The sequence below is a fragment of the Nanorana parkeri genome, unplaced genomic scaffold, assembly GCF_000935625.1.
Source record: "Nanorana parkeri isolate BGI_ZX_2015 unplaced genomic scaffold, ASM93562v1 scaffold153, whole genome shotgun sequence".
Lineage (NCBI taxonomy): Eukaryota > Metazoa > Chordata > Amphibia > Anura > Dicroglossidae > Nanorana > Nanorana parkeri.
This window is the reverse complement of record NW_017306421.1, coordinates 2,283-28,203: the sequence shown is the minus strand read 5'-3', so window position 1 is coordinate 28,203 and position 25,921 is coordinate 2,283. Positions and strand designations below refer to the sequence as shown.

The 25,921-nt window shown below is 40.0% G+C and overlaps 1 protein-coding gene across 1 annotated transcript; it reads left to right on the top strand.

Moving 5' to 3' along the window:
- The first annotated feature begins 90 nt into the window (after positions 1 to 90).
- On the top strand, positions 91 to 21,238 carry LOC108785239 (synaptotagmin-1-like). The gene is made up of 7 exons (XM_018554283.1): positions 91 to 250; positions 2,928 to 3,092; positions 4,878 to 4,993; positions 5,578 to 5,967; positions 9,051 to 9,170; positions 12,667 to 12,778; positions 20,877 to 21,238. The coding sequence occupies exons 1-7, from the start codon at positions 91 to 93 to the stop codon at positions 21,170 to 21,172; spliced, it is 1,359 nt and encodes a 452-aa protein (XP_018409785.1). The 3' UTR covers positions 21,173 to 21,238.
- The last annotated feature ends 4,683 nt before the right edge of the window (positions 21,239 to 25,921 follow it).

Sequence of the window (25,921 nt, the reverse complement as noted above, 5' to 3'; positions counted from 1 at the left end):
TTAACTGCTTGTCTGGAGTTCAGCTTCAAAAAATTTTCCTTATTTTTAGAATAAATGGTCTAACGCTGCTTTCTCTGTATTTTAGTGACCATGGCCTTCCAATTACCTTCCTTCCAGATATTTCTGCCAGTCTCTGATACTTTAAAATACTGTTTGTTGGCCTTTGCCATAGCATTGTTCCTGATTGCACTGATTATTTTAGCGTGCAAGGTGCACCAGTACTATAAGTATAAATCTTCTATTGTGAAAGGTAAGAACAATACAGCAGGATATATAGAAAAAGAGTGAAAACCCTGGCAAACCTCACCTTTCTTCCTATCTACATCCTTGATCCACCGTAATGACAAATAAAACTGACTTTAGTTACTGTTCTTACAATTGTTTTACCATTTTACTGAAGGCAATTCTTACATTTTACAAATTTTACCCCTTAGATTTTTTGCTGGGAAAGTTTTCGATATTCAAGAATTAAAAAGCCTTATCGAATTCTACTGCATGGATTACAGTTTATATTTTGTGTGATTGATTTTGTATTGTTATTATAGCTAGCAAAGGATGTGATTGCTTTTTATAGGGCCAAGGAAAAATATTTTTTTTTTGCCTTTGCAATATTAAAATGATTTCTGCCAAATCTAAGTTTAAAACATTGCCATCCTTTAAGGTTTTAAAGGATACAATAGCCACTTCAAATGGAAATCCTGCTCTACTTGTGAACTTTGCATGTATTGTCTTCCCACGGTTCTTGGAGTTTTATAGGGTTTGATAGCTTCAAGACTTTCACTGTACCCTCACTTACTGAAAAAAACAGTTTTATGTGGCAATCATGCATACTGTATAAGATAGAATGGCGTTCTTAGATTACTATCAGACTGGTTGGCAGTAGGGGCTCTTCTACTGGCTACAAGAAGGTTATAAAGCTGATGGGGTATAATCCTTTGAGTGTTCAGAATTGCAGGAGAATTTCACTCAATCTTAGTTACATAGTATTTGAGGTTGAATAAAGACACAGGTCCATCAAGTCCAACCTACCGTGTGCATGTATATGGTTCTACAGATGTGTGCGTATTGTGGTATTGTGTGGCAATCGCACGGTAGAACTGGGGGTTGTAGTCACCCAGAGGGGCTGAGCGGTTCCAGGAGGCAAGTTCTTGTACTGGGAAAGAGCTGACTTTGTTACTCTTCCCAGGATTTCTGGATTTGGCATGGGATCCTGGACCTGGGAGATTTCTAAGAGAATTGGGAGGGGTGAAATCTCCATTCCTGGGTCCATTGTTTAGTAGTGGCCAGCACCTAATTGCACACCTGTGCACAGCACTTATGGGAAGTGTGCTGGCTAGTGTTCTGGGCTCCAGCTGGGAAGAGGAACAGAGGTGTTCAGGAGTCAGGAGGACTCCACCCAGACATCAGAGGGGAGTCAGGTGGCTGTGTGTGCTGGAGGCACCTAGAAGACAGCCGAGGAGACAGAGAGCCAGTAACACATGAGGTCCCCCCCCCCCCCACCACACACACATATTATACACGTGCAACAGTGTGCTCCATGCACTCTGTTTTAGTAAATAGTATGCGCTATTTAACATGTCGTCTAGGTTTTGTGTTCTTTTTTTACTTTTCTACATACAATTACTTGAAAAAAGGAATCTATTTTTATAGACTCTATTTTAGTTTGACATTTAGTGTTTACCACTTGTGTGCCTACTGATGGTTTATTTAATACGAATACTCTTATTGTGCTTACAAGTTCAATACCTTTGAATAAAGTTTTATTTTTGTCATACTTTTTAATCTGTTTCTTTGAGGCTTAACAAAATGAGAGTCTTTAAATGTTGCGGGTATTGGAGAAATGAGTGTGGCCACTGAGGGGCACTGTGACGCTTTCTCACACAGGGTGCCTAAAAGCCTTTGGCTGGCCCTGGGAGTCTCTATGTAGCCTTGCCTGCAACCGGTGGCCAATGGAGTGACTTATTCACTATACTTGACTACAGCTTGTTATTGTTTTTTTGCAGTAGCCACCAATGCTATAAGAGTTTTTATAATGCACCCCTTTTTACACCCCTTAACATTGGTGGTCAGGGCTGGGTGCCTGGAATGCACCCTTAAGCGCTTCTTTTTATATTCCACCAATCTCTTACCAGTGTTAAGGACATGTAAAAATGGAAGCATTATTGTCTATCTACCACTAACAGGAAGCCAATAAAAAATTTGATACGAGTCTCTGTGATTCTTGGTTAAAATCCATTAAATAAATAATATACTCCGGCTTCGATGCTGTTAATTTAAATACATTATTGAACACTAGAACCACTTATTTTAATGTGGACTGTTGTGATTTGCAGAACTGATTAACCAACCAGCAAAATGCTCCAGTGACAGCTGTCAAGTAAACTTGTCCCTACCAAAAGTGTAAGTGCTCTTGTTTGTGTGCTTGTACTAGATTATTTTAAAGCTAAACTCCAGGCAACTATAAAATACATAAATTGGTGCAACTGCTCTGTAATTATTGCTATATATATATATATTTTTTTTTTAATGAAAGCATTGTAAGTACCTGAATCTAGCATTAGCCTCTTGCAGTCCCTGTGTATCAGACTGGGAGAGGGAGAAGCAGCACAATGAGCCAATCATTTGTGCTGCACTTCTCATGTACATTAGGAGACATGCTGATGGGAGAAGATAGCAGTGTGACAGAAGACTTCATCGGTCTGCTGCTTCTACTTTCACTGTCAAGTCACAAGCTCGGGGAGGGACAAAACCTGTAAGTCTTAACTGCAGCTGAGAAGAATCAGGTTTCCTGCTCTTGCTAGATAGTGCTGTGGGGCAAAACTGTGTAAATTTCGGTACAAGATTAACTGCTTGTCTGGAGTTCAGCTTCAAAAAATTTTCCTTATTTTTAGAATAAATGGTCTAACGCTGCTTTCTCTGTATTTTAGTGACCATGGCCTTCCAATTACCTTCCTTCCAGATATTTCTGCCAGTCTCTGATACTTTAAAATACTGTTTGTTGGCCTTTGCCATAGCATTGTTCCTGATTGCACTGATTATTTTAGCGTGCAAGGTGCACCAGTACTATAAGTATAAATCTTCTATTGTGAAAGGTAAGAACAATACAGCAGGATATATAGAAAAAGAGTGAAAACCCTGGCAAACCTCACCTTTCTTCCTATCTACATCCTTGATCCACCGTAATGACAAATAAAACTGACTTTAGTTACTGTTCTTACAATTGTTTTACCATTTTACTGAAGGCAATTCTTACATTTTACAAATTTTACCCCTTAGATTTTTTGCTGGGAAAGTTTTCGATATTCAAGAATTAAAAAGCCTTATCGAATTCTACTGCATGGATTACAGTTTATATTTTGTGTGATTGATTTTGTATTGTTATTATAGCTAGCAAAGGATGTGATTGCTTTTTATAGGGCCAAGGAAAAATATTTTTTTTTTGCCTTTGCAATATTAAAATGATTTCTGCCAAATCTAAGTTTAAAACATTGCCATCCTTTAAGGTTTTAAAGGATACAATAGCCACTTCAAATGGAAATCCTGCTCTACTTGTGAACTTTGCATGTATTGTCTTCCCACGGTTCTTGGAGTTTTATAGGGTTTGATAGCTTCAAGACTTTCACTGTACCCTCACTTACTGAAAAAAACAGTTTTATGTGGCAATCATGCATACTGTATAAGATAGAATGGCGTTCTTAGATTACTATCAGACTGGTTGGCAGTAGGGGCTCTTCTACTGGCTACAAGAAGGTTATAAAGCTGATGGGGTATAATCCTTTGAGTGTTCAGAATTGCAGGAGAATTTCACTCAATCTTAGTTACATAGTATTTGAGGTTGAATAAAGACACAGGTCCATCAAGTCCAACCTACCGTGTGCATGTATATGGTTCTACAGATGTGTGCGTATTGTGGTATTGTGTGGCAATCGCACGGTAGAACTGGGGGTTGTAGTCACCCAGAGGGGCTGAGCGGTTCCAGGAGGCAAGTTCTTGTACTGGGAAAGAGCTGACTTTGTTACTCTTCCCAGGATTTCTGGATTTGGCATGGGATCCTGGACCTGGGAGATTTCTAAGAGAATTGGGAGGGGTGAAATCTCCATTCCTGGGTCCATTGTTTAGTAGTGGCCAGCACCTAATTGCACACCTGTGCACAGCACTTATGGGAAGTGTGCTGGCTAGTGTTCTGGGCTCCAGCTGGGAAGAGGAACAGAGGTGTTCAGGAGTCAGGAGGACTCCACCCAGACATCAGAGGGGAGTCAGGTGGCTGTGTGTGCTGGAGGCACCTAGAAGACAGCCGAGGAGACAGAGAGCCAGTAACACATGAGGGATGTGTTTAATAGTGCCACGAGAGGTGGACGGTGGCTCTGTTAAGAAATACCCTAAGGTCCAGCGACTGGGACACAAGGAGTATGTGCAACAACCTGGAGTTGGTGAGATTGTCATACCTTCAGTTTTGCTGAAATACAAGCGGACATGTATTATTGTTGAAGTTTTATTTTCTGTTGCTGAATGAAATAAAAGCCTGTCCTGTTTATGTTTAAAACGGCTTCAAGACTGTTCCTTAAGCACTCACCATACCTGCTAAGTTCCCCAAACATCACAGTATGTGTAGGTCCCTGTGTGATTCTTAAGAGTACTTGTACCCCTGTATATTAAGGTCCCTGAGGAAATCATCCAAAATCTGTAAATTCTTTTGTCAATCAAGCTTTTAGATTCTTATAATTTGTAAACTACACATATATAGTTTTATTTTGGGCAATAGCATGTCCTTTACAGCCTCTGTCTTAAGTCCGTGATGGTGTTCTTGACTGAAAACAAGCATTTTGTATTATTAATATCATATTTTCATTATCCTAATTAATTTGGTTTTATTACAGACACAAAGTTCATCAATGCCTCAAGTGTTTCAAAGAAGACTGAAGGAAATAATATTTTAGTGAAAAGTTTAAGTCCTGGCTTCCTAGAGACCGCCAGGAAGGAGCAGGACTCAAAGGCAAGTTTTTTTTATTTTTAAAAGCCATATTAAGCCCTCATTATTTATTATTGTAAGACAGCCAGTCTGCGTATACAGTAATTAATCTTATTTTCATTAGACATGTGCGTTTCGTTACGAATCGAAATTCTTAAACGAAACAGAACAAATTTTTTGACGGCACACAAGTCTAATTTTCATTCACTCTTAAATTGGCAAGTGATACAGAATATGGTTAAAATACTCTGTGCTACTGCAATCTAGAGAGTCATAATGTGGTTCTCCCACACAAAGCAGCAGCCCGCCTTTGCTGTGGTTGTACACAGGAGAGCACAGCCGCTGCTTTGCGTGGGAGAACCACGATCGAACTCTCCAGATTGCTGCAGCACTTACCAACTGAGGAGTAAAAAAGATAAGCTGCAGCCTGGCTGCATTTCAGTAATAAATATTAAAGGTTCAGTTGGGCTTTAATATATTTCTAATGCTCCCATCTTGTGTTGGAAAATAATTATTTAATCTGCTATTGTTTTCAATTGTACTACACAAAAATGTAAAAACCTATCCATGAATGCTCAAAAATCATTACTAGCTTTGTTTTTTTGTAGATCCAACTCATGCAGAAGGAAATGGAAAAGCTGGAAGTGCATTTATCACCGTCTCCTCCAAGCACAGAAAGTTTGGATGACCTGGGCAGTGACTGTGATCGTCCACATGACTCCAGAGGGAAGCTTAAGTTTTCTCTTAATTTGTGTAAGAAGACCATGACCTTGCTTCTCAGTGTTATTGAAGCCACAGACTTACCAGACAACAGCAGGGACCCCTTTGTCAGGATAAGAGTCTTCTCCAAAGTAGATGAGCCACAGTCGGATGTGCAGTCTATTCTTCATGAATGTGAAACAAGGGTGGTGAAAAACAGTAGAAACCCTGTCTTTGATGAAGACTTCTCATTATCTTTAAAGAATTACCATCTGTCAAACATCATTTTAAAATTAGAGGTATGGATTATGTAAATCACTGGCTTCAACAATGTGTGCAAAGCTAAAATGTGTGTAATGAAAAAACGTTTTTTAAGTATTGGATAGATTGTGGAAGGGTTAGAGCCTTGGTTAGGCTTTCATTGCTGTCTGGATACCTGCTAGAGAGTCACCCTTTCTTTATTTCCTAGTGTCCTAGTGTCCTATTTCCTAGTGTCCATTGTCTTTGGTACAGAAAGTGATCAGAAATCCAACGTTTTTGGAGTTGACACAGGGACAGGAAGTGTGGGTAAATGTTCCAATGGGAAAACCTGTTCTGGTGGCAGATGTCTAAGAGGAGATAGCCCCTACATTTGAGAAGATCTCCACTTACTTCCAGTTGTTTCTGTTAGACAGGAAGTGAGGAACACAGACTGTAAGAAAACAAAACAGACCGGGATATGTAAAGTTGGCTTTACATATGCTTGAAAAGAAATCTTTTGTTGACTTTCTACATCAAGTTATGTAGCACTTGAGTTTGGGATCTGGAAGGTCATGTAGGACAGGATCATAAAAGTGAACGGAAACTATTAAATTTATACAAAAATAAAAGTAGTAGTAGTAATGGTAATAATAAATAAATATAGAATATATTTTTGCGTGCTTCATATTTACCAAAAACATTCTTCAAATAATTCTTCAATTACAAAACTGTATTTTATTTGTGTATCACTCGACTGTAGATCCTCAAATCATCTCTGAATTGGTGCTGACACTGTCCTTCATTCTGGAGGATGGCTACTTTTGTTCCCCATGGTTCCTGTGTGTGTTGTAGTAGCCTCTGCTCCAAGCTCGCTCCCGTGATAGACTTCAATTTTGCTTATTTTTTTGAAATTGTAGTCCATTATGGGTGGGAGCTTGGAGAACACTCACAGGGACCATTGGGAACAATAGTTGACTGATACACAAATAATAACATTTTTGTTAATAGTTAAGGTACTTGGATGCATTTAAGACTTAACTCCTGAGCTTAGTAAACCCTTTATTAATATTCTGGCAAATGGCTCTTAAACTAGTCATCAGTGAAAAGGTTGACATGGTTTTTTTCCCTCTGCCCAACTCAGTGGAGGCCAACCAGCTGCATGTTTTCCTTTTTATTCTTTTATTACCTTATTCTTTTACTTACCTTGTTCATGTTACGTGACAGAACTCTTCCTCTTTTGAGCAGTCTCCAATTCAGAGAGTCCTGCAAAAGGTGATGAGGTCAGCGCCGCTCTCTGCATCACTGTACTAGAGTGCAAGATGCCATGGTGGAGCCATAACTCCTTGCAATCACAGGATGTCCTCTATGTTTGGGCTAAATTATGCTGGGCATCAATTAGTCTAGAAGATTGAGGACATCTAGTGGCGTATTGTGATTATGAGCATTATGATTAAGGAAATATTTGTGCTGTATGCATCAAAGTTTTTCCATGATGAGTTTTGTGAGTTATTTGCCTGAATAACCACGGTTAAAATGTTGAACAGATGACCTAGGAGTGACAAGGACTTTGTTTGGCAGGAGTTAAATTATTGTGAATATTGTAAGTATGACCATTATGAATATGATGAGAGAACTCTCACGGTACTGTACTTTGGAGTATTAAACCCAATTTAATTTTGTATAATTGCCTGTAGGACTGCCATTAGACATCATTGGAGGCCGCACAGCTTACCTGACAGGGCCCCCATACCACAGATTTAAATTAACACACATACACTAATCACATGGAGATAATTTCCTATAAGATTAAATAGTACACAGTTATTAAACAGCTATGTGCACTTCCATCCCTTGCTTTATCAGATCACCTGGAGTAGGCATTTATGCCTTTAGCATAACAGGGGATGTAGAATGAAATGCACAAGGATGCAGGCCAATCATTGAAGCTCAAGGGCAACATAAAGCGGACAGGCTCAGTGAGTAAAAACTCATATTAAACATCCCAGCTGGCTGCAGAAATGCAAAGATTATCTGCCCATAAAGTCTCTTGCCTAGCAGAAGCAGTCTGTGTATGTACTTGTATTCCCCTTTTTGTTCTTTTAGTGCTTTTTTAGATGATTTTTTTGGCCTCCAAGCAGAGTTTGTCCCATCCCTTTTTGTAGTGGATGATGCTGCTGGTACACTTGTTGCTGATGTGACTATTGGACTTTGCTGGACTTATGCTGCTGTTCACTGTTCCTGATGCCACTGCCTCCCCAATTCTGTAGCAGTAGTAAAAGTCCACCTGGACTGTCCCTTCTCTCTGATTTGCATAGCTACCCTTTGCGAGGCTGCCCATCCCTGAGCTGGGCATGAGACTGCTACTACTGTGACCCAGAGCCAACAGATGACCCTGTCCAATGCAAATCCCCATGCAGCAGGTTCACGGCTCGTAAAGACACTGTCGGAGTTGGTGGCAGCATTGGAAGATGGAGCCATTGGAATCACGGAACAGCCGCTGCGGCTGCTGGATTCTGCAACACAGTCACGTGGCTTTGGCAGTCTTCAAACGGACACACTAACATACCACCCCTATCTAAGCTCTCACACACACCTACCTAGGTAGGTGTCCTGTCTTCTTCTCAATGGTCTTGTTACAGCAGCAGCTCCTTAGAGCAGCTGCTGGCACTGAGCTGGGGCAGGTCAGACAGCCCCTGCCAGGCCCCAGCTGACCCAATGGGGCCCAGGCCTGGTACAGGAGGACTGCCTGTAACCCTCTCTTGGTGTCCCTGTCTGTCTGGAATTCAGCTTTTAAAATATAGTACAGTTAATTTTTTAGGAATTTTCCCTACTGTTTATTTGTGCCCACTTCATTCATCTACAAAAATTGTAAATAATCCGCCTTTTTCCAGACACAGGATTCAGATAATATAGTCAATTTTGAAGGTCACTGCTGGTATAATAGGGATCAGGGTCTTTTATATATAATATATAAACCCCATAACCCGCTTAAGGTTCATAAATACACAGGTATACAGCATTTAGATAAAGAATAAGAACTTTTAATTTTTAAGAGACAGCAGCTTCTATAAATATGTTATGAATTTTATTTTGGAAGGTTAATCACCAACAGAAGTTTCACCTATTTGATTTTGTAAACTAGGTCAAAGACTTTGACAAGTATTCCAGACACACTCTTATTGGAGAAGCAAAGGTGGCACTAAAAGATCTAAAAACGTCTGAAACCTTGGAGTTTTGTGAAGATTTGCAAGCGAAAACTAAGGTATCTATTTTACTTTCTGCAATGTATCTGTCTAATAATGAAAATATAAAATTGTGAACAAATTGCAAGGTGTGTTTTCAGATACATGAAAAAAGTATCTTATACAATTCATGTTTTTTTTTTTGATCTTTAAGTAAAATATGATTTCAGAATTGATCCTATATTCTATTAGCGGTTTGCTTTGGTGAAATGGACTAACAGAGTGTGTTTAGTACATCTGAGGTTGAAGTTTCCAGACTTTATGAGAACTTATGACATGTGCCAATTTCCAGCTGATCCTACAGACAAGATTTAAATCTAAAACAGAGTGACAGATACCAAATTGTTAATGATCCCAACATATTCTTGCTGTCAGTGATTCGCTTAAGCTGGCGAAGAGAGGCCTCTTGAGGCACTATCTCACGGCTGCCAGGACGGTTATCCCACGCCACTGGCGTACATCGGTTGCCCCTACACTTGCAGAATGGGCTTTGTAGATGGATCATATAGCAGACAAAGAGGGCCTTTTGGCCGAGGAGCGTGATGCTGGAGATAAATATGTTCTCACCTGGTCCACCTGGATCGCCTTTCGAACATCAGATGGCTTCATGGGGTCTATCTCTTAATGAGCTACCGGTCCCTCGGTTATGTTTGGTCTCCTTGCGGAGGGTGAGAATCCTTCCGCCCTTCGGTATGTTTTTTCTTTCTGTTTTTCTGGTCTCATCCTCTTACTCTTTTCTCTTTACTTTGTGACTCTTCTCCTTCTGGGGGTTCTATTCTGGCTGTTTTGTTCTTTTTGTCTCTGTCCCTATCGTGTGTCATACTCAGAGCCCACTTCCCCAGCCCTGTAGTCCTCTCTGATAAGGGGACTCTGCTTCAAATAATTTTCTAGTCACTTCCTTGAGACTCTCAGGATGTGGGGTTTGTGAGATGTGGCACATACAGTGGCTTGGTCTAAGTGCTAATTATAACCTCCGCTAAAGATTGGGATGTACTGTCATTTGTCCTGACTTTGTCCTCATTCAAGAATGATGTTGCCTGCATTGATGCAATTGTACACCAAGTCCCTTTAGGGGCGCCTTTCTGTTACACCTTAGTTTTTATTTGATCTCTGTCTTGTATTCAAAAATGTTCTAATAAACTCATGTTGAACTAAATCTAAAACAGAATAAGGATGATGGTGTTTTCTAAATCAATTTTGGGATAATCATACCTCATTACTGTCTGACCCCTGTCCCTGGACAAAATTTCTCTTGTTGCTGTTCTGCCGGTCCATCAGAACTTTTCTCCTCTCCAATCAGTAGCACACATGAACAGTATGCCAACTCATTATCCACCCCTTCCTCATCACTGGAACCCACTTTACAGTAAGCTCCAGCTATTGTAAGATCACTGCCTCTTGCTGCTCCCTGATTGACATCCCCTCCCTATATAGTCATGGCATTCTCTTCCTCAGTATCTGAAAGGAGGAATGATTGCGCATGACCAAGATTATCATCCTACAACAAGTACACTACAGATCAAATAATTCCGCTGACTCCATTGCCAGTTCGTGGGGCTGTGTCAGAATTAGCAGAAGAGCCGGAGAGTGAAGAGCAGGTTGTTACAGACAACTAGCTGCCTTGTGCCTGGGATGAAGAAGAAGAAGATACCTTTGTTAGCCACTGAATATGCTGTAGCTGTATAGCACAGCCAGTGTGGGACAGAAAAAGCAAAGTACCCTGCCTCTATCTTATAAATATTTCTTTTAGGGGGTCTAATGGGTATTATTAGTCTTTTGGACCTTGTAATATATAGTTGTGTTTGACATCTAACTGGTTAGTATTGCATTTTACAAGCATTTAGCCACTTTTTAGAGAGGTAACTCCATCACATCAGGAGTTGTGGAATAGACTGTTCACTACAGGGCCATTTACAACAGGACCTCATTAGAAGTATTTTCTGGTGAATGCAGGTTTATGACATCTCTGAATTCTTTTTTAGTTTGCCTATGCTATGTCAAATGAGGCTAGATTGTGGTTTTGTCACATGGCATGACTGCCTATCAAAAACATGAGATTTGGATCTGACTGTTTTTGTTACCAAGTTGTGAATTCTGGAGAAAATGAGGGTGGCACAGTGTTCAGTACTACTCCCCCATTCTCTGGTCACAGTTTGCGGTTTGTCAACGCTCACTATTATCTTTGAACTGTGAGCACAGGCAGTAGAGAGAAAATATGTAGCCTACCACACTGCAATCCACAGTAATGAATTACAGTATAGCACTGTATAGCAATTAACTATACACAAACTGTCAACTCTTCCTCAACTACTCCAACACACACTACAAATATGGGGCTTAATGGCAAGCTATAACACTATACAGAAGTGCTTTCTGAGCAAATGGATGTGTTCATCGTTAGGGTTTACATACCCATTTGGAGTAGTTGTTAAAGTTCAATTGAATCTTCTTCTTCATCCCACAAGAGCTGCAGTTTTGGAGTTGCTCTGACCCAGTCGTCTAGCCATCACAATTTGACCCTTGTCAAAGGTGCTCAAATATTTATGCTTGCCTATTTTTCCTGCTTCCAACACATCAACTTCGGGAACAACATGTTCACTTGCTGCCTAATATATACCCCCAATTGCAGGTGCCATCGTAACAAGATAATCAACGTTATTCACTTTACTTGTCAGTGGTCATAATGTTATGTCTGATTTTCAGTGCAGTCAATGTGAGCATTGTTTTTGATGGTGGACTGAATTGATGACACGTATGAGAACATCACCGGAGTCAAATGTAAAACAAGCAATTTCCTGATATTCTGTTTCTTCCCCTTTTTTCCATCTGTCATATTTTTTTACCCTATCCTTATTATATGCCATGTGTCCTGTACACTTTGTGACTTTTTTTTCCACATTTACTCCTTAAATCTGCTTGTTTTAAAATTGCTCAGCTGCCCCCTGGCTATAACGTAAAAGTATTAAGCTACCCGATCACTTCTACACCACGCTAATAGTGTATTTTTCACTGAAAATATAGGTTTGCTAAACCACAAATATTGTGCAAAAAATAAAAATGTGTAAATACCATCTTATTCTACAGGCCCTTGGTATTCACTATAAGAGGCCTCACTCACCAGTACTGAGGCATGGCCTGCAGGAGAAGGTGGGACCAAGCCCTCAACCTAAATAGTCAATATTTGCATAGCAGAGAACACTGAGATTTAGGAGACACAGGCAGGGCTATTCACAAAAGGGTGAAGAGTTTGGAGAAGGCAGGAGAAGTGAACAATCTGGGACAAAATGGCTGAACTGGAAAGTGAGCTGAATTGGAGAATTTTTCCAAAAACAGTTATTTTGTCCTAGATTGTTCACTTCTCCTGCCTTCTCCAAACTCTTCACTCTTTAGTAAATAGCCCTGCGAATGTTCTATTGGAAATCCGAATTAGTATTTAGGCTTCTAGAGGTGGTCACTTTATAATGCAAGTGTTGTGGGTTTTTTTTGTGTTAATTTTGTCCTCCTTTTTTTATATAGGATATTATTGGAGAGGTTCTAATCTCACTGAAATGTTTACCCACTGCACAGAAGATTGAAGTTGGGATACTAAAATTCAAAACAAGCTCACTGAGTCTTATTCAGGAAAGAGGTATGTAATTAATGCACAAATTCAGCTTCCCTTACTCAATGCCCTCTCCCCTAGAGACCCACACTATATGTTTTTCTTCCTCTATATGTCTTTAGGGGACACTTAATGTGCAAGATATTCTTCCTCTTAGGATCTTCCCCTGTGGTGGGTGATCCTCAGTTATGCTAAGAGTGGCATGGAAAAGATGACATCAGCACCACTCTCTGCATTATTATACTGTGATTTCCGGGTGCTGTGGTGATGCCCTTTAAAGAGACAGGTCAACGAGCCCCAACAGTATGTCCTCAGTCTTCAAGACTGAATGGGTGTCATTCCACCTGTAAGACTTGGGACATCTTGTGGCATAGAAGAGGCACTGCGGGAGACAACTTCAGAGAGGATATGAGTATTGCAGGCAAGAGCTGCTTGTTTATTTCAATGTTGCCTAGACTCGAGTATGGCTTTAAATAAAGGTTCCAATACAAGTACAGCATACTTTGTGTACATCAATTATACCATTACAAAAATATGGCAAATAGCATTGATTGTCCAAGTACACTATTTTAACTGAATTTTATCTGACAGGACATGTCGGCATATTACTAGTTGTGAATAAGGAGTATAAAGCATAACTGACAGAAACGGGCATAATTTTTCAAATTCTACAGGGTATAGCTGTGTTTACCTGAAATGTTCTGAGAAAGATACAAAGTAAGAATAAACAAGCTACATGTAATACTGGAACAGCATACTGCACCCTTTTAACTTCCCTTTGTTTCAACCATGATTGTAATTCATTGCATTATTTCCATTGGAACCCATGGACAGATGTAAATGCAAACCTAGCAATAACGTTAACCTTGCCTGACAAATCTTCTAAGTGTGTTTTTTTTGTTTGTTTTTTAAATATTGGATACATAATCCCCTACAATACATTGAATCTCAATTAATCTTATATCTGAGCATCTAAACCATGTTGGTTGCTTTAGGTAACTGCATATTATACATTTGCCTGTTTATTATAGTTGCCTGGTATATTTCCTATGAACCACTTCACACTTTGTTGCTTGCCAGTCGGTTTACATCATGCTGTACCTATAGGTATAAGAATATCCATTATCATACTTGTTGTAACCAATGTCTTAACCCAATATGGATCTCCTGAGAATTTGTCATAGACTTTGTAGCAGTGTCAAATAATAAATGCAGTTTTGAGTTATTCGCCATTGTAAATGTATTTCTGGCAGGTTGAACATTGGCCTTTTCCTTGTTTTTATAAATACTGTATATATCATAGCACTGATAAGATTAGTTGACATTTAGATATGGTATCAGTCAATCAACCCTTTGAGGCATACTGTAGCAGCCAAAGTGACATTCAATGGTACACAAAAGAAAAAAGTGCCACATAGGCACCGAGCCCTTTTCTTTTTGTAACTTAACACTGAGATCCTATTTGAGTAACAATATGAAGTATACATGCCTTGAATACCATAATAACTTGAAGTCCATTTTATTGTAATGTTTTGAAACTGTTTATCTGTTTTTACCATACGTATACAATATTTGTTACACACAATAAACATTTAAACTCTAACAATGGATTCCCAGAGCACTATAGGTTATGTAAAGACATAATACCGCAGAAGCCTCCCGCCTTGAGGCTTGCTCTGTCTGATGGAATAGGATGAATTGCTGCACTGTACCACTTCTATGTAAATTTTCATTCTAACAAGAACTGTATATTGTCTTTAAATATATATAAATATCTCCTAGCCCAGTGGTGGCGAACCTATGGCATGCGTGCCACAGAGGGCACGCAGAGGCCCCTCTGGTGGCACGCGAGCCTAGGTCCCGGTTACAGTGACCCGCACACTCCGGGTGCAGGTCACTGTAAAGTCATGTTAAGTTGTTAAAGATGGCCGCTGCGAATCGCGGCGGCCATCTTTCAACCTGGCAGGTGCCCAGATTCTATTTAATATATTACCGAACCCCTTTGTGCGTGGCCGAGCAGCAGAGGATCGGTACATATGGGTGATATGTACCAGACCTCTGTGCAGGACAAACACTGGAGGGTTCAGCTTATCTCTCCAGTGTTTGTAAATAACTTTGGGACACATAGTACTATGTGTCCCCAGTTATGAATGAACATGACCTGATTTACATCACTTCTTGTTCATTCATGAGTTTCCCAATGGGGAGAAGCACTCTGTACAGAGGCTCCTCCCCATTCAGAAACTGCTTGATAGTAAATATTTTCTGAATGAATGGGAAGCTTCTGTGCTTTCCATTCATTTATAATAGAGACTGCAAAAAAAGAGATTGAGGACTTTGTGTCCTCAATTTCTTTTTCTATTTTAAAAAGGAAATATCAGGGGGCTGTTTAGACCCCTAATATTTCCCCGAAGCCCCCCCAAGAGTTAAAAAAAAAATTCAATTAAAAATATTTTTTTAATGTGTTTTTTTTTTGATGTGTGTGTTTTAATGTGTGTGTTTCATTACGTGTGCGATGTGTGCGTGTGTTTTTAATGTGTGTGATATCTATGTATGTGTGTTTTTTTTTATAATGAGTGTGTGATGTGTGTTTTATTGAGTGTATAAATGTTTGAATATGTGTGTTTCCCTATTTTGCCTATGGCAGTGATTTTGAATGTTTTTTAAAGCCCAGTGCCCAAACTGCAATACAATACTATACTTTTTTCAGCGCTGGCACTTTGAGATAAATAAATGCATTTTGCGTCACAGTTTGGGCACTCTGGTTCAAAAACGTTCGCCATCACTGTCCTAGCCTATTTGCTTAGGCTACTTTAAAGGGAATATCTTTTTTTAAATTGTTTTATTTTCAGTTATACATACAGAGGAATTCAGCCTAATGTAGATAATGTTGTGAATGCATGCTAATGTTTTAAAAAACAATGTCTCTCTGTATAATTTGTAATTAATATGCTTATGGGGTTCAGCTCATTACATATCCAGGCTCTGACTCCTGCTATACACATCCAGGCTCTGACTCGCAGTTATACACATTGTCTGTACTTTACTTGTCATTAGGGATGTCCTGATACCGATGCTAGCATCGGAATCGGGCCCGATACAGGGCATTTTGACAAGTACTTGTCAAAATGCCCCGATACATAGCGCCGAAGCTTGCGCTATGTTTTTTTCTTACTTACCTCGCCGAGCGTCGCGTTACTGCTGCTCCGGTGGGCAGAGCTCCAGGTGAGGTCTCCCACTGGCCCAGCGCTGCCGTTGACTCGTCCCTGCTCTGTCCGCCACAGTGAATGAGGGCAGATTGTTGGGGGTTTCTATTAAGCAATTATGTATTGTCTGCACTGTATTAGCAGTATATACTCTATATGTACTACATATAGAGTACATATAGAGTACACACTGCTAATACAGTGCAGGCAATACATTTACAATTATACTCTGCTAACATGAATGGATTAAATGATCTGCTGTATGTTGCCCTGTACTATGAATCATTTAACCCATTCATGTTAGCAGAGTATAATTGTAAATGTATTGTTTCAGGCACTCTATATGTACATGTACTATATACTACATATAGAATACACTGCAACAATTTTCCCTCGCTAATATGAATGGGTTAAATGATCCATAGCACATGATGCCCTGTACTACGGATCATTTAACCCATTCATGTTAGCAGTGCAGAATTGTATATCTATATGTACTGTAGCTGGGACAGGGGCTGGCTGTAAATCTATTGCTGGAGTGTACTGGACGTGTGTAATGTATATGTAGTACATATATACAGCACACACCTCCACTACACTCCAACAATAGATTTAAAATTCTCCACTGCTAACACGAATAGGTTAAATCATGATCCATAGTACATAACATGTAGTTGTACTATGGATCATTTAAAGTCACCTGTCCCTTTAAGAAAAAGTATCGGCAATTGGTATCGGCAAGTACATGAGGGGATGTACTTGTACTTGGGCCTGAAAAAGTGGCATTGGGACATTCCTTCTTGTCAATGTTATACAGTATCAATGATGTCCACATGTTCTTGTATGTACTGCCATGTTAAACTGACCGTGAACACACAAAAACATTTCATGTTCCATTTATGTTTGCTTGCTGAGCGCTGGAATGTATGGTCTCTTTTTATTAATTGTTGTCGGGATTAAAAGTTTAGTCGCGTAAATATAAAATATTCAATATTCAAATATTCAACCAGTATGTGGGACTCTAGTCTTCTTTTCACAGTTGTGCAATTTCCGTTTTATCTATGTTTGAAAGTAGGTGGTTGTTTACAGACCTCAATAACTAATTAGAGCGATGATTTATCATTTGTCGATGGCTTAGTAAAGGCTTTGGTAAGCTAAAAGGATCTACAAAACTAGCTGATCTTCTGTGCAGTCTCATAGTGCTCTGGGAACCCTTTGTCATGTGTCAAACATTTATTTGTAAATATTAGGGATACAAAGATACCAAGTACTGTACTTGGTACAAGTACTGATACTTTTCCAGCTCCAAGACTAGACTACAGAAAAACTCATAAGGTAGGAGGCAACTGTCATTGTTAAAGGAGAACTATGAGGTAAGTTATTAGGAACCTGGTCTGGGAGACTGGATGGTTGAGGAGGCTTCCCTTGCACCTCGTGTCTAAAAGCCTTTGAGGATGGTGACAGAGGCCAGGCAGACACCGAGTGGCATGAGTGCCAGTAGTTATGAAACCGTGCAAGTAGAAGGGTAATCCAGAATTCAAAGTCGAGGCAAGCCGAGGTCAAAATCCAGGAGGTCAGTTGCAGTACCGAAGGAAGAGGCAGAAGAATAATCAAAACAGTCCAGGGTCAAAAAGGCAGGCGGCAGTCAAGGCAGGTAGTGGAGGCAGGAACGGGTCAAAATCCAGGCAACGGCAATCTAATATTCAAGACAGGAAACAGGAGACACAACAGAGACAGGAGCTGATAAGACAATCCAGCAAGTAAGTGACAGGCTGGCTTGGTTTAAATAGGGAAGTTAACTAATCAATTATGTCACTTCCTGTGCGCCTTTGGCACATTTTTCGTAGAATACGCTCCATCTGCGCATCACTTCCTGTGCGCCTTTGGCACATTTTTCTTAGAACACGCTCCATCTTCGCATCACTTCCTGTGCGCCATACTGCGCGTCTTTCTGTGGGAAGTGGTCGTTGTGCGCATGCGCGTATTCTTCTGCCTAGCGGTACTTGGCGCATTTGTGGAACGGGCATGGTGCTTACATAAGTGCTTTTCCCTTTCTACCCGACCTGTGACAATGAGACTGTCACAGGTCGGCTCAGTAGATTGGGAAGAGAGTGAACACATACCAGCGTTCGCTTTGCACTAAGGTGCCAACATCATCAGTGACATTGGTAAATATAAAGTCTGCTGATGGTGTTGTGACTGTTCTTCTGATCACATGGCATACCACTCTAGCATCAGGTTATATTTACAGCTCAGAGGCAAATTTCTTCTGAGTTTACTTCCCTCTGAAATGCCTGCCTCATTATTGAAAATAGATCATACCCTATCATTCAAAGTCCACTTAACAAAATACACAACAAATGCTTTGTTTAAAGCCCAACTTCAGCCCTAACTTTTTTTTTAGCCTTGTATAGCGTGGGAATGGGGTTAGTGCCTTTTAGCAGTTTTTATTGCCATCTGGTGCCCTTTTGGAGAGATTTCCCCTCACTTCCCATCTTCCTGTCAGCAGTAAAAGTATTAGGAAATATCTCCAGCTGGTATACAGACAAAAACTAGGGTCTATTTTAGTACAGGGAGCAAGGCTCAGAACTTGTTTTATAACTATCTGTGCCTTCTTTTCCTGGTGTTATGTGCACCGAAAATGTATTGTATGGGTATTACAGAGACAAAAATAAAAAAAAGAGTTTCCCCAATGGGGTCAAAGGCAGAAAGTAAAAACCAGAAATTGACAGGGCAGTGTGGCTTCTACATAGATTTCCTGCAAATACATGGCATTAACGGCTCTGTTTTTGGATGTTGGCTAGTTCTGCTTTAGATAAATACGGTGCCACTGTTAGCCGCGCACCCTACTACACTGATTTGGGGCGATAGTGTGGGACAGAATGTTAATTGTTCGAAATTAAAAACCAACAGAAATCTTGACTCAGTTCCATAACTGAGAAAAAAAGTTACAAAAAATTTGTGGCTGGTGATAGGCAGTAACTATCAAACGACCTATTAACAGTTTACCAGCAGAGGGCCACATTTACCCATAGAGCAGTGTGACAGATCTGTCTCAAAGTAAACCGACTGTCTGAAAGATAGGTACTAAGCCAGGGAAGAGTGCTGCGTTCACTATAAAAACATAAGAATGTTCTTTGGAGCGAGCAGTGGGAAAAGGTTATTATCCTAAAATCAATTCCACTTTTAAAGTTTAACAAATCTATAATAATTAACTGTTTAAAATTAACTCCATTACAAAAACTAGAGGCCATCACCTAAAATTGGTGGAAAAAAAATTCCAGCACAAGGGGCGAAGGGGGTTCTTCACAGTAAGATCAGTTAGGGTCTGGAACTCACTGCCACAGGCGGTGATTTCAGCAAATAATGTGGAATTGTTCAAGAAACTTTTGGACGATTTCTTAAAGGACTGTAATATACAGGGGTACAGGTATTCCTAGAATGAGATCCTAATAGGTTGGACTTGATGGACTAATGTCTTTATTCAACCTCAAATACTATGTAACTATGTAATAATGTTTATAGGGTGTTATAGGGATTACGTATGACCGAGAAGGACCTTCTGTATGTGATGATTGATTTTTTTTTCTATATTTTTATTTGTTCAGTTTGGGAATGCACACAAACAGACTTTATGATTTTGGTTATGTCTAGAGCAGGGGTCTCAAACTCAATTTAGTCGGGGGCCACTGGACAAATTGTTTTTAGTCCCGTGGGGGCCGCTACTATATACGGTACCAGTTTTGATGTATGCACATGTTACAAGCGGCAACTGTCACCCATTCAAATGAATGATCGGGTGGCAGCTGCTGCATGTAAACGCCTGCACACCGCATGTAATCATATGTGAAACAATTACATGCAGTTCGGAATCAATTACTATCCCTGGATACACGGTTGTGTATCCAGGGATAGTGATTGTTTTTGTAACTGCATGTAATCATATCACATACGATTATATGCGGTATGCAGGCGTGCACATGCACTCCCCCATTCCAATCTCCCCCCGCACACATAATAATACACCCCCCCTTCCTCCCAAGCCTCCAGAACACAGAATACCTCCCCCCTCCCAAGTCCCCAGCACACATAATAAACTTTTTTTTTACAGTTCGCATATATATAGTTCAGCCTTAGATGATCGCAGAGAAGACACTAGACTTGTGCAACTAAAAGTTTTTCGTTTTCGAATGCTTTGTCAGAAACGAAAAACAGCTTGTATCGTTTTCGCATTGAAAACAATATGGCCATCTGCCATTCCTCCCCCGGACACTCTGGGAGTCTAATAGGCTCCCAGCTGCCCAGGAGAGAAACACTTTCTCTATAATAGTTTAGCAAGTCATTTTCAAACTTGCAGCTCAATTACTTGCTATCTGGGTTACTCTGCTCGGTCGAGCAGAGTAAACCTTTCCTTGTGATCTGTCTTTTTTTTTTTTTTTGACAGCAGCAGAACCGCCCGGCCAATAAAAAACAGTTGGGCGGTGCTAGCTGTCACTGCTTGCTCCGCACAATCGTTTTCAATTTTTTTTTCACACAAAGCCACTCTCTGGACATGTTGATAGCTGTGATTTTGTTAATTTGGATTGTAATCAACTTTTATAGGTGTAATCATGATCCTGCTATCGGTATTGCTATAATATTGTACATTTATTTTGGTGCTGTGTTTGTTTCGAGAATGGGAGGGAAGGGTGCACAAGGTAGCTGATGTAGGGGAGAAAAAAATATGGATATAGTCTAAACCTGGCTCTGATTGTTGCCTCTGCCTTCCTATCCATATGATGACCCCGCCCCCCACTCCTCATTGCCTGTATGGACATCACAGGGACAGGGAGTGAGAGAAAATCCTCTTAATGTGATCACAGAGAGCATTTGAAACTTTCCAGAAATTTTTATTTTTCCTCCTTCTATTTGCATTTCAGATGTGTACGCCAGAATAGATGTCTTCAGCAACCAACATAAGCAAAAGCACCAGAAATCCAGTCTTCGAGCAAAGTCTAAGGTGACCGTTTTCAATGAAACCTTTCTCTTCAGCCTTCCTGATCCAGGGAAAACTCACTGTCTGGTTCTCATCTCACTGTATGAAAATGTGGCCAATGGGAGGAAGCTCATTGGACAAACTTCACTGGGCAACCAAAAGACCAAGTCAAGCCATTGGGACATGATGATGCAGACTCTTCGGCAGCCTATAGCTGACTGGCATCCACTGTATATTTGAAAATAACTGTGTATATAAAATATGGACTTTGTAGCTGAATTGTATTGTTTTTGCTGTAATGTGTAATAGAGTAGACATCTTTATTAAATGTTATGTGTAGATGTCCTTTTATTACAACACCATCTGCAGTATAATGCAACTGCAACAATGTTGACTGAAAATGAGGTGGTTTGGCAAAGGACAGCCAAATATAAATGATGGCATTAATGTAAGAACATAGTTTATAACAAAGGGAACCAGATAGAATGTTAGTATAGGGAACCTGTCAGAATGTGTTAGCATGGCTGACTTGTATTATAGATGAAACCTCCATCCAGCACTGGATCCTGACTTGTAGAAGTGGTGGTAGATTAGGAACATGCACACAGCTAGAAATCATACTACCTTTTGGGCTTGTTGGGTAAAGACTGAATGATGGCATCAGTTGTGTCACTGTGGAATTGAATGATGACCCAGGCAGGAGCCTTTTGATTTAGTAATTGGTGCAGGTTTCCATAAAATCAAACTCTGCAACAGTTTTGTCATTGGAAATGCAAGCGTTTTTCGATTTTTTTGATGTGTGCAGAATACATATTAATATGAAAATGCTTATTTTGAATGGAGCACTAATTATTAAAATTAATAGCAAAATATGAGATTTCAAGGCCTACAAAGTAGAGTGTGGTGATGGGAAATATCCTCCTGCATTCCGCTCTTTTATACAGTATGTTCCCAATGTCACTATCATTTTAGAAGTTCACATGCTGGTTTTATAATACAAAAAAATTGGGGGTAAGGCTAAACACATTAAAATACAATTACTAAGAGCTGGATTTAACCTCCCACTGCACAGCCACCAATCAGACTGCATTCTGCCCTGAAAGTCTGCATTTGTTTGGAGGCTTGGAGACCATAACTTCAATTCTTAGCATGGTCACTCTGTTACAAGGGGGCAGAAGGAGTTACTGCGAAGCGTGCTTCTGGAACTCCTTTGTTCTTGTTAGTTGGATGCTTCATCACAGTTATGCTTCAGTTCTGTATGGTCTGATCCTTTTAAAATGAAGCAGTTTCTTTAGAAGAATTAAATGAATGCAACATTGACTTGTACTGTACTTGTTTTAATGAAATAATCCCTAAGTATTAAGCTGGAAGGAAGAAATGTTGTCTTTTAACCTGGAAACACATGCAGGCTCATGCAAGCGAGCAATGTCAAGAGCAGTTGTAATATGTAAAGTAATTCACAGCAACCAGATTTTTGTTTAGAGTAGAGTTGGAAGTATTAAAGCATAAATTCACCAATCAGATATTTGAAGAGGATCTAATATTACTTTGGTTCTGGCCTCCTGGGCATCAGAAGCCAGAATGCACGTCCAGGTGTAGCGATAACACGTCCAGGTGTAGCGATATCTGATTATCACCAGTAAGATTATGCTAGTGTCAGAAAAAATCTGTACAGAAGGGAGCATGTAGATTGCTTTGTTGACCTTTCCTTTAGAAAATGCTAATTGCTGTCTTGTTGTTACTCTGGTTTTAAAGCTTTCAGTAAGTAGACAAGTCTGGAGTTCTAACTTCGCTTGCTACAAACTTCTGGGTCAGTTACTCAAAGTATTAAAGTCAAAGTGACAGTTAGCTAGAAGTATCGCAAGGAGGTTGGTCATAACAGTCAGCCTAGTACTCTCATTTCAGGTTTACTTAAAAGCTGAATGCTGGGTGCACCTACCTAAATAAATGGTCACATGACTTACCCTGTCCCAAGTCATCTTTCTATGGTGTGTTTGCCTCTTCATTGGTGAGGTGAACTTCACTTATTTGCTCTTCACTCTGGATCCAGAAGACTGCAATGTAGACATGTCAGGAAGACTCAACTAATTGGTGGGTATAGACTGCAGTGCTGGATTTCTGGTCGGCACACCCGAAAGCGCTGCTGGTGAGGCATATAAACGGCGTACTTGGGTGAGCAAAAAAAGAGCTGCAGAAGGTATTTACTTTAATTCAGCTACCACATGGTTGTTGGGGGTTCTGCTCTGCCCGGAGATGAGCCTGTTTTGACTTGGCTAGAAATACTTTAATACCCCTACTTTCCCTCCTTAATTGCATCATAATTGTTTTAACAATAATATATCAATTAGTAATATGTTAAAAGCTCTTTGTATAAGCTGCTGTGTGGTGCTCACTATTGCAAGATTTTATTTATACATCATCCACGGTTTCTCTAAGGGCTTGTTCACACCAAGTGCGGAGCAGATGCAGAGTAGTTACAGAACGCATCAAAAATGCATCCAATGTATTCCAATGGTATTTTGGGCTCTAGTTCACACCAGAGCGTTCGGTTCCAGGGGCATGTGGAAAAACTGCAGCATGCCCTATTTTTTTCTGCTCTGGAATGCACCAAAACACATGCAAACGTATGAAAAACGCATGCAATCGCCCTGGAACGCACTAAAAGCTCTCTTTTTTAAAAACCAGCCCGGAAAGCGTAAAAAATGTGGCATAACACACTGCACTGCATGTGCAGAAACTCTCGCAGATCTGGTCCGCATTTGGTGTGAACAAGCCCTCATAGTCATGTTTTAGTTTATCTGTTACAGAATTTCTATTAGTTACATCTATTCTATTTGATCTGTTTTAGCATGTAACAATTACTGCATGATATATAGGCAAAAAGGTTGATGTTCTGTATAGTCCATGCCTTACTTAACACTTAAGTAATAAAAATTTGCAAAAGCTGTGGACCTTTGTGAAACATAATTGTTCGACACGTCTGTTCACAATAATTTTTCAAGTGTTTTGCAATACAGTACTCTTACTAAGCTTAATAAGAATGTTATTCTTGTACTCTGCATTCAATAAATCAACTTGTGTATTATTTTAAGGGTGCACAGTGTCATTTGAAAGCGATTAAAAATTAAAATCCCACTGAGCATATCACCTTCAATAAAGCAGTGCTAATTTAGTCGACTAAAATGTTTCGTCATAGTTTGCGTCATCTGCGTGATTTCACTGATGAAAACTAAATAAAAACTAAGTTAATGGGACTAAAACTCTGACGAAAATACATTGCAATTTTCTCTGCCGGAGATTTAAATCGACAAAACTAAACTAAAACGAAAGAGTTCAGTTGACTAAACTACACATTTTAGTTTTAGTCGCATTTTAGTCATCTGAATTCTTTTAGTTTTAGTTTAGTTTTGTCGATTTAAATCTCCAGTAAAGAAAATTGCAATGTATTTTCATCAGAGTTTTAGTCCGCCCAGTTGTAATGACAGAACAGTGTCCCTAAATGACCTGGGGACGCTGAACTGTCATTAAACACTAACAACTGTGTGGAGCCAGCCGTGACATCACGACCGGCTCCGCCCTGTTGTTATTCATTGGCTGGGACCTGCTAGAAGACTCTAGCAGGTGGCGGCCAATAGGAAACATTTGGGCGGTGCTAACTGCCACTGCCAGCTCCCCCCAATTGTTTTTCTTTTTTTAATCTTTTTTATTCTTTTTTAATTTGACTATTTATTTTATTTATTTTTTAAATGTGCAACCTTTTTTTTCCTCCTACAATTTTCACTGATTTCACCGAGCAGGATAGCTGAGAATAGCATTCGGCTATTCACTCACTGCCGTTCGGCCCCTATGAGATGTGAGTGAGCTGCCGGAGCTTCGACTCAGCCGATCCAGATGTTGGATCGGCTGAGTTGAAGTCCTTCTGCATTTTAATAGGTTGAAAAATTAAATTTTTGGTTTCCGCCTGACAAATTTTACATTTTGTTTCGATTTTGGTCTAGAAATTCCATTTTGGTGCATCTCTAATAACACAATATGTTAAAAGACATGCAAGCACGAATAAAAAAAGGTGTTTTAGCAGACCCATAAACCTATATCTACTCTGGCAAAAACATACAAACTATTATATAGCCCGATCCATATAAGAAAAACCCCAACAAAAAAAGGATCCACCGTGAGACATAAGTATTTATAACAAGCTCCAATTTTGGTGCTGGCATTTTAGACTCGTCATCACAAGTCGTAGCTCCAGAAGCAGAGACTAAAGACTAGCTCGCGGTCATCAGGGGCCCCTGCATGGTGTTTTGGGTTTTGCTGTGGGACACACATCTTATTATTTGTAGATGATTAAGGCAGGCAGAAGACGAGTGATCTATAAGCTATTGACAGGTCTGAGTTATAACTGGAGTAGGAATCGGATTAGCAATCAGAAGAAATGTCTTCATTGGACCCAGAATCTATCCACTTCCTACAGTAGCTCATACACACTGACACTATGGCTGCTCTCAGGCCACTCTTTTAGAGGGAGGGACTGAGTTATCAACCCCCCACCCTTCATGCGTCAGAGCCAAAATTCACCCAAAATGACTGTTTATTGTTAACTCAAATGTTAGAAATTCACCATAAATTCATTATTGGGCAAATCCCAAATCTCATCCCTTGTTGGAAAGCTTGCCCATTAAATAGCGGCGTATGTGTGAAAACAGAAAAACAACATGAATATAATCATATATATATAGATATATTGGGAAAGTATAAAAGACAGATTGCTACTGTTACAAAAACACATTTAACCTCTTGCCGTCCGCCCGTAGTAAAAAAACGGACGGACGGCACTGCTACATCTGCGGGTTGCCGTCTCCAGACGGCAATTTTTTTCTGCTCGTGCGCGCCCCCTAGTGGGCACGCACGGGCAGAAAAGACCCGACGATTAAACACACCCGTTACCGGGTGTTTCACATATAGGCGATCAGCGGGTCCATAGCCCGCCGA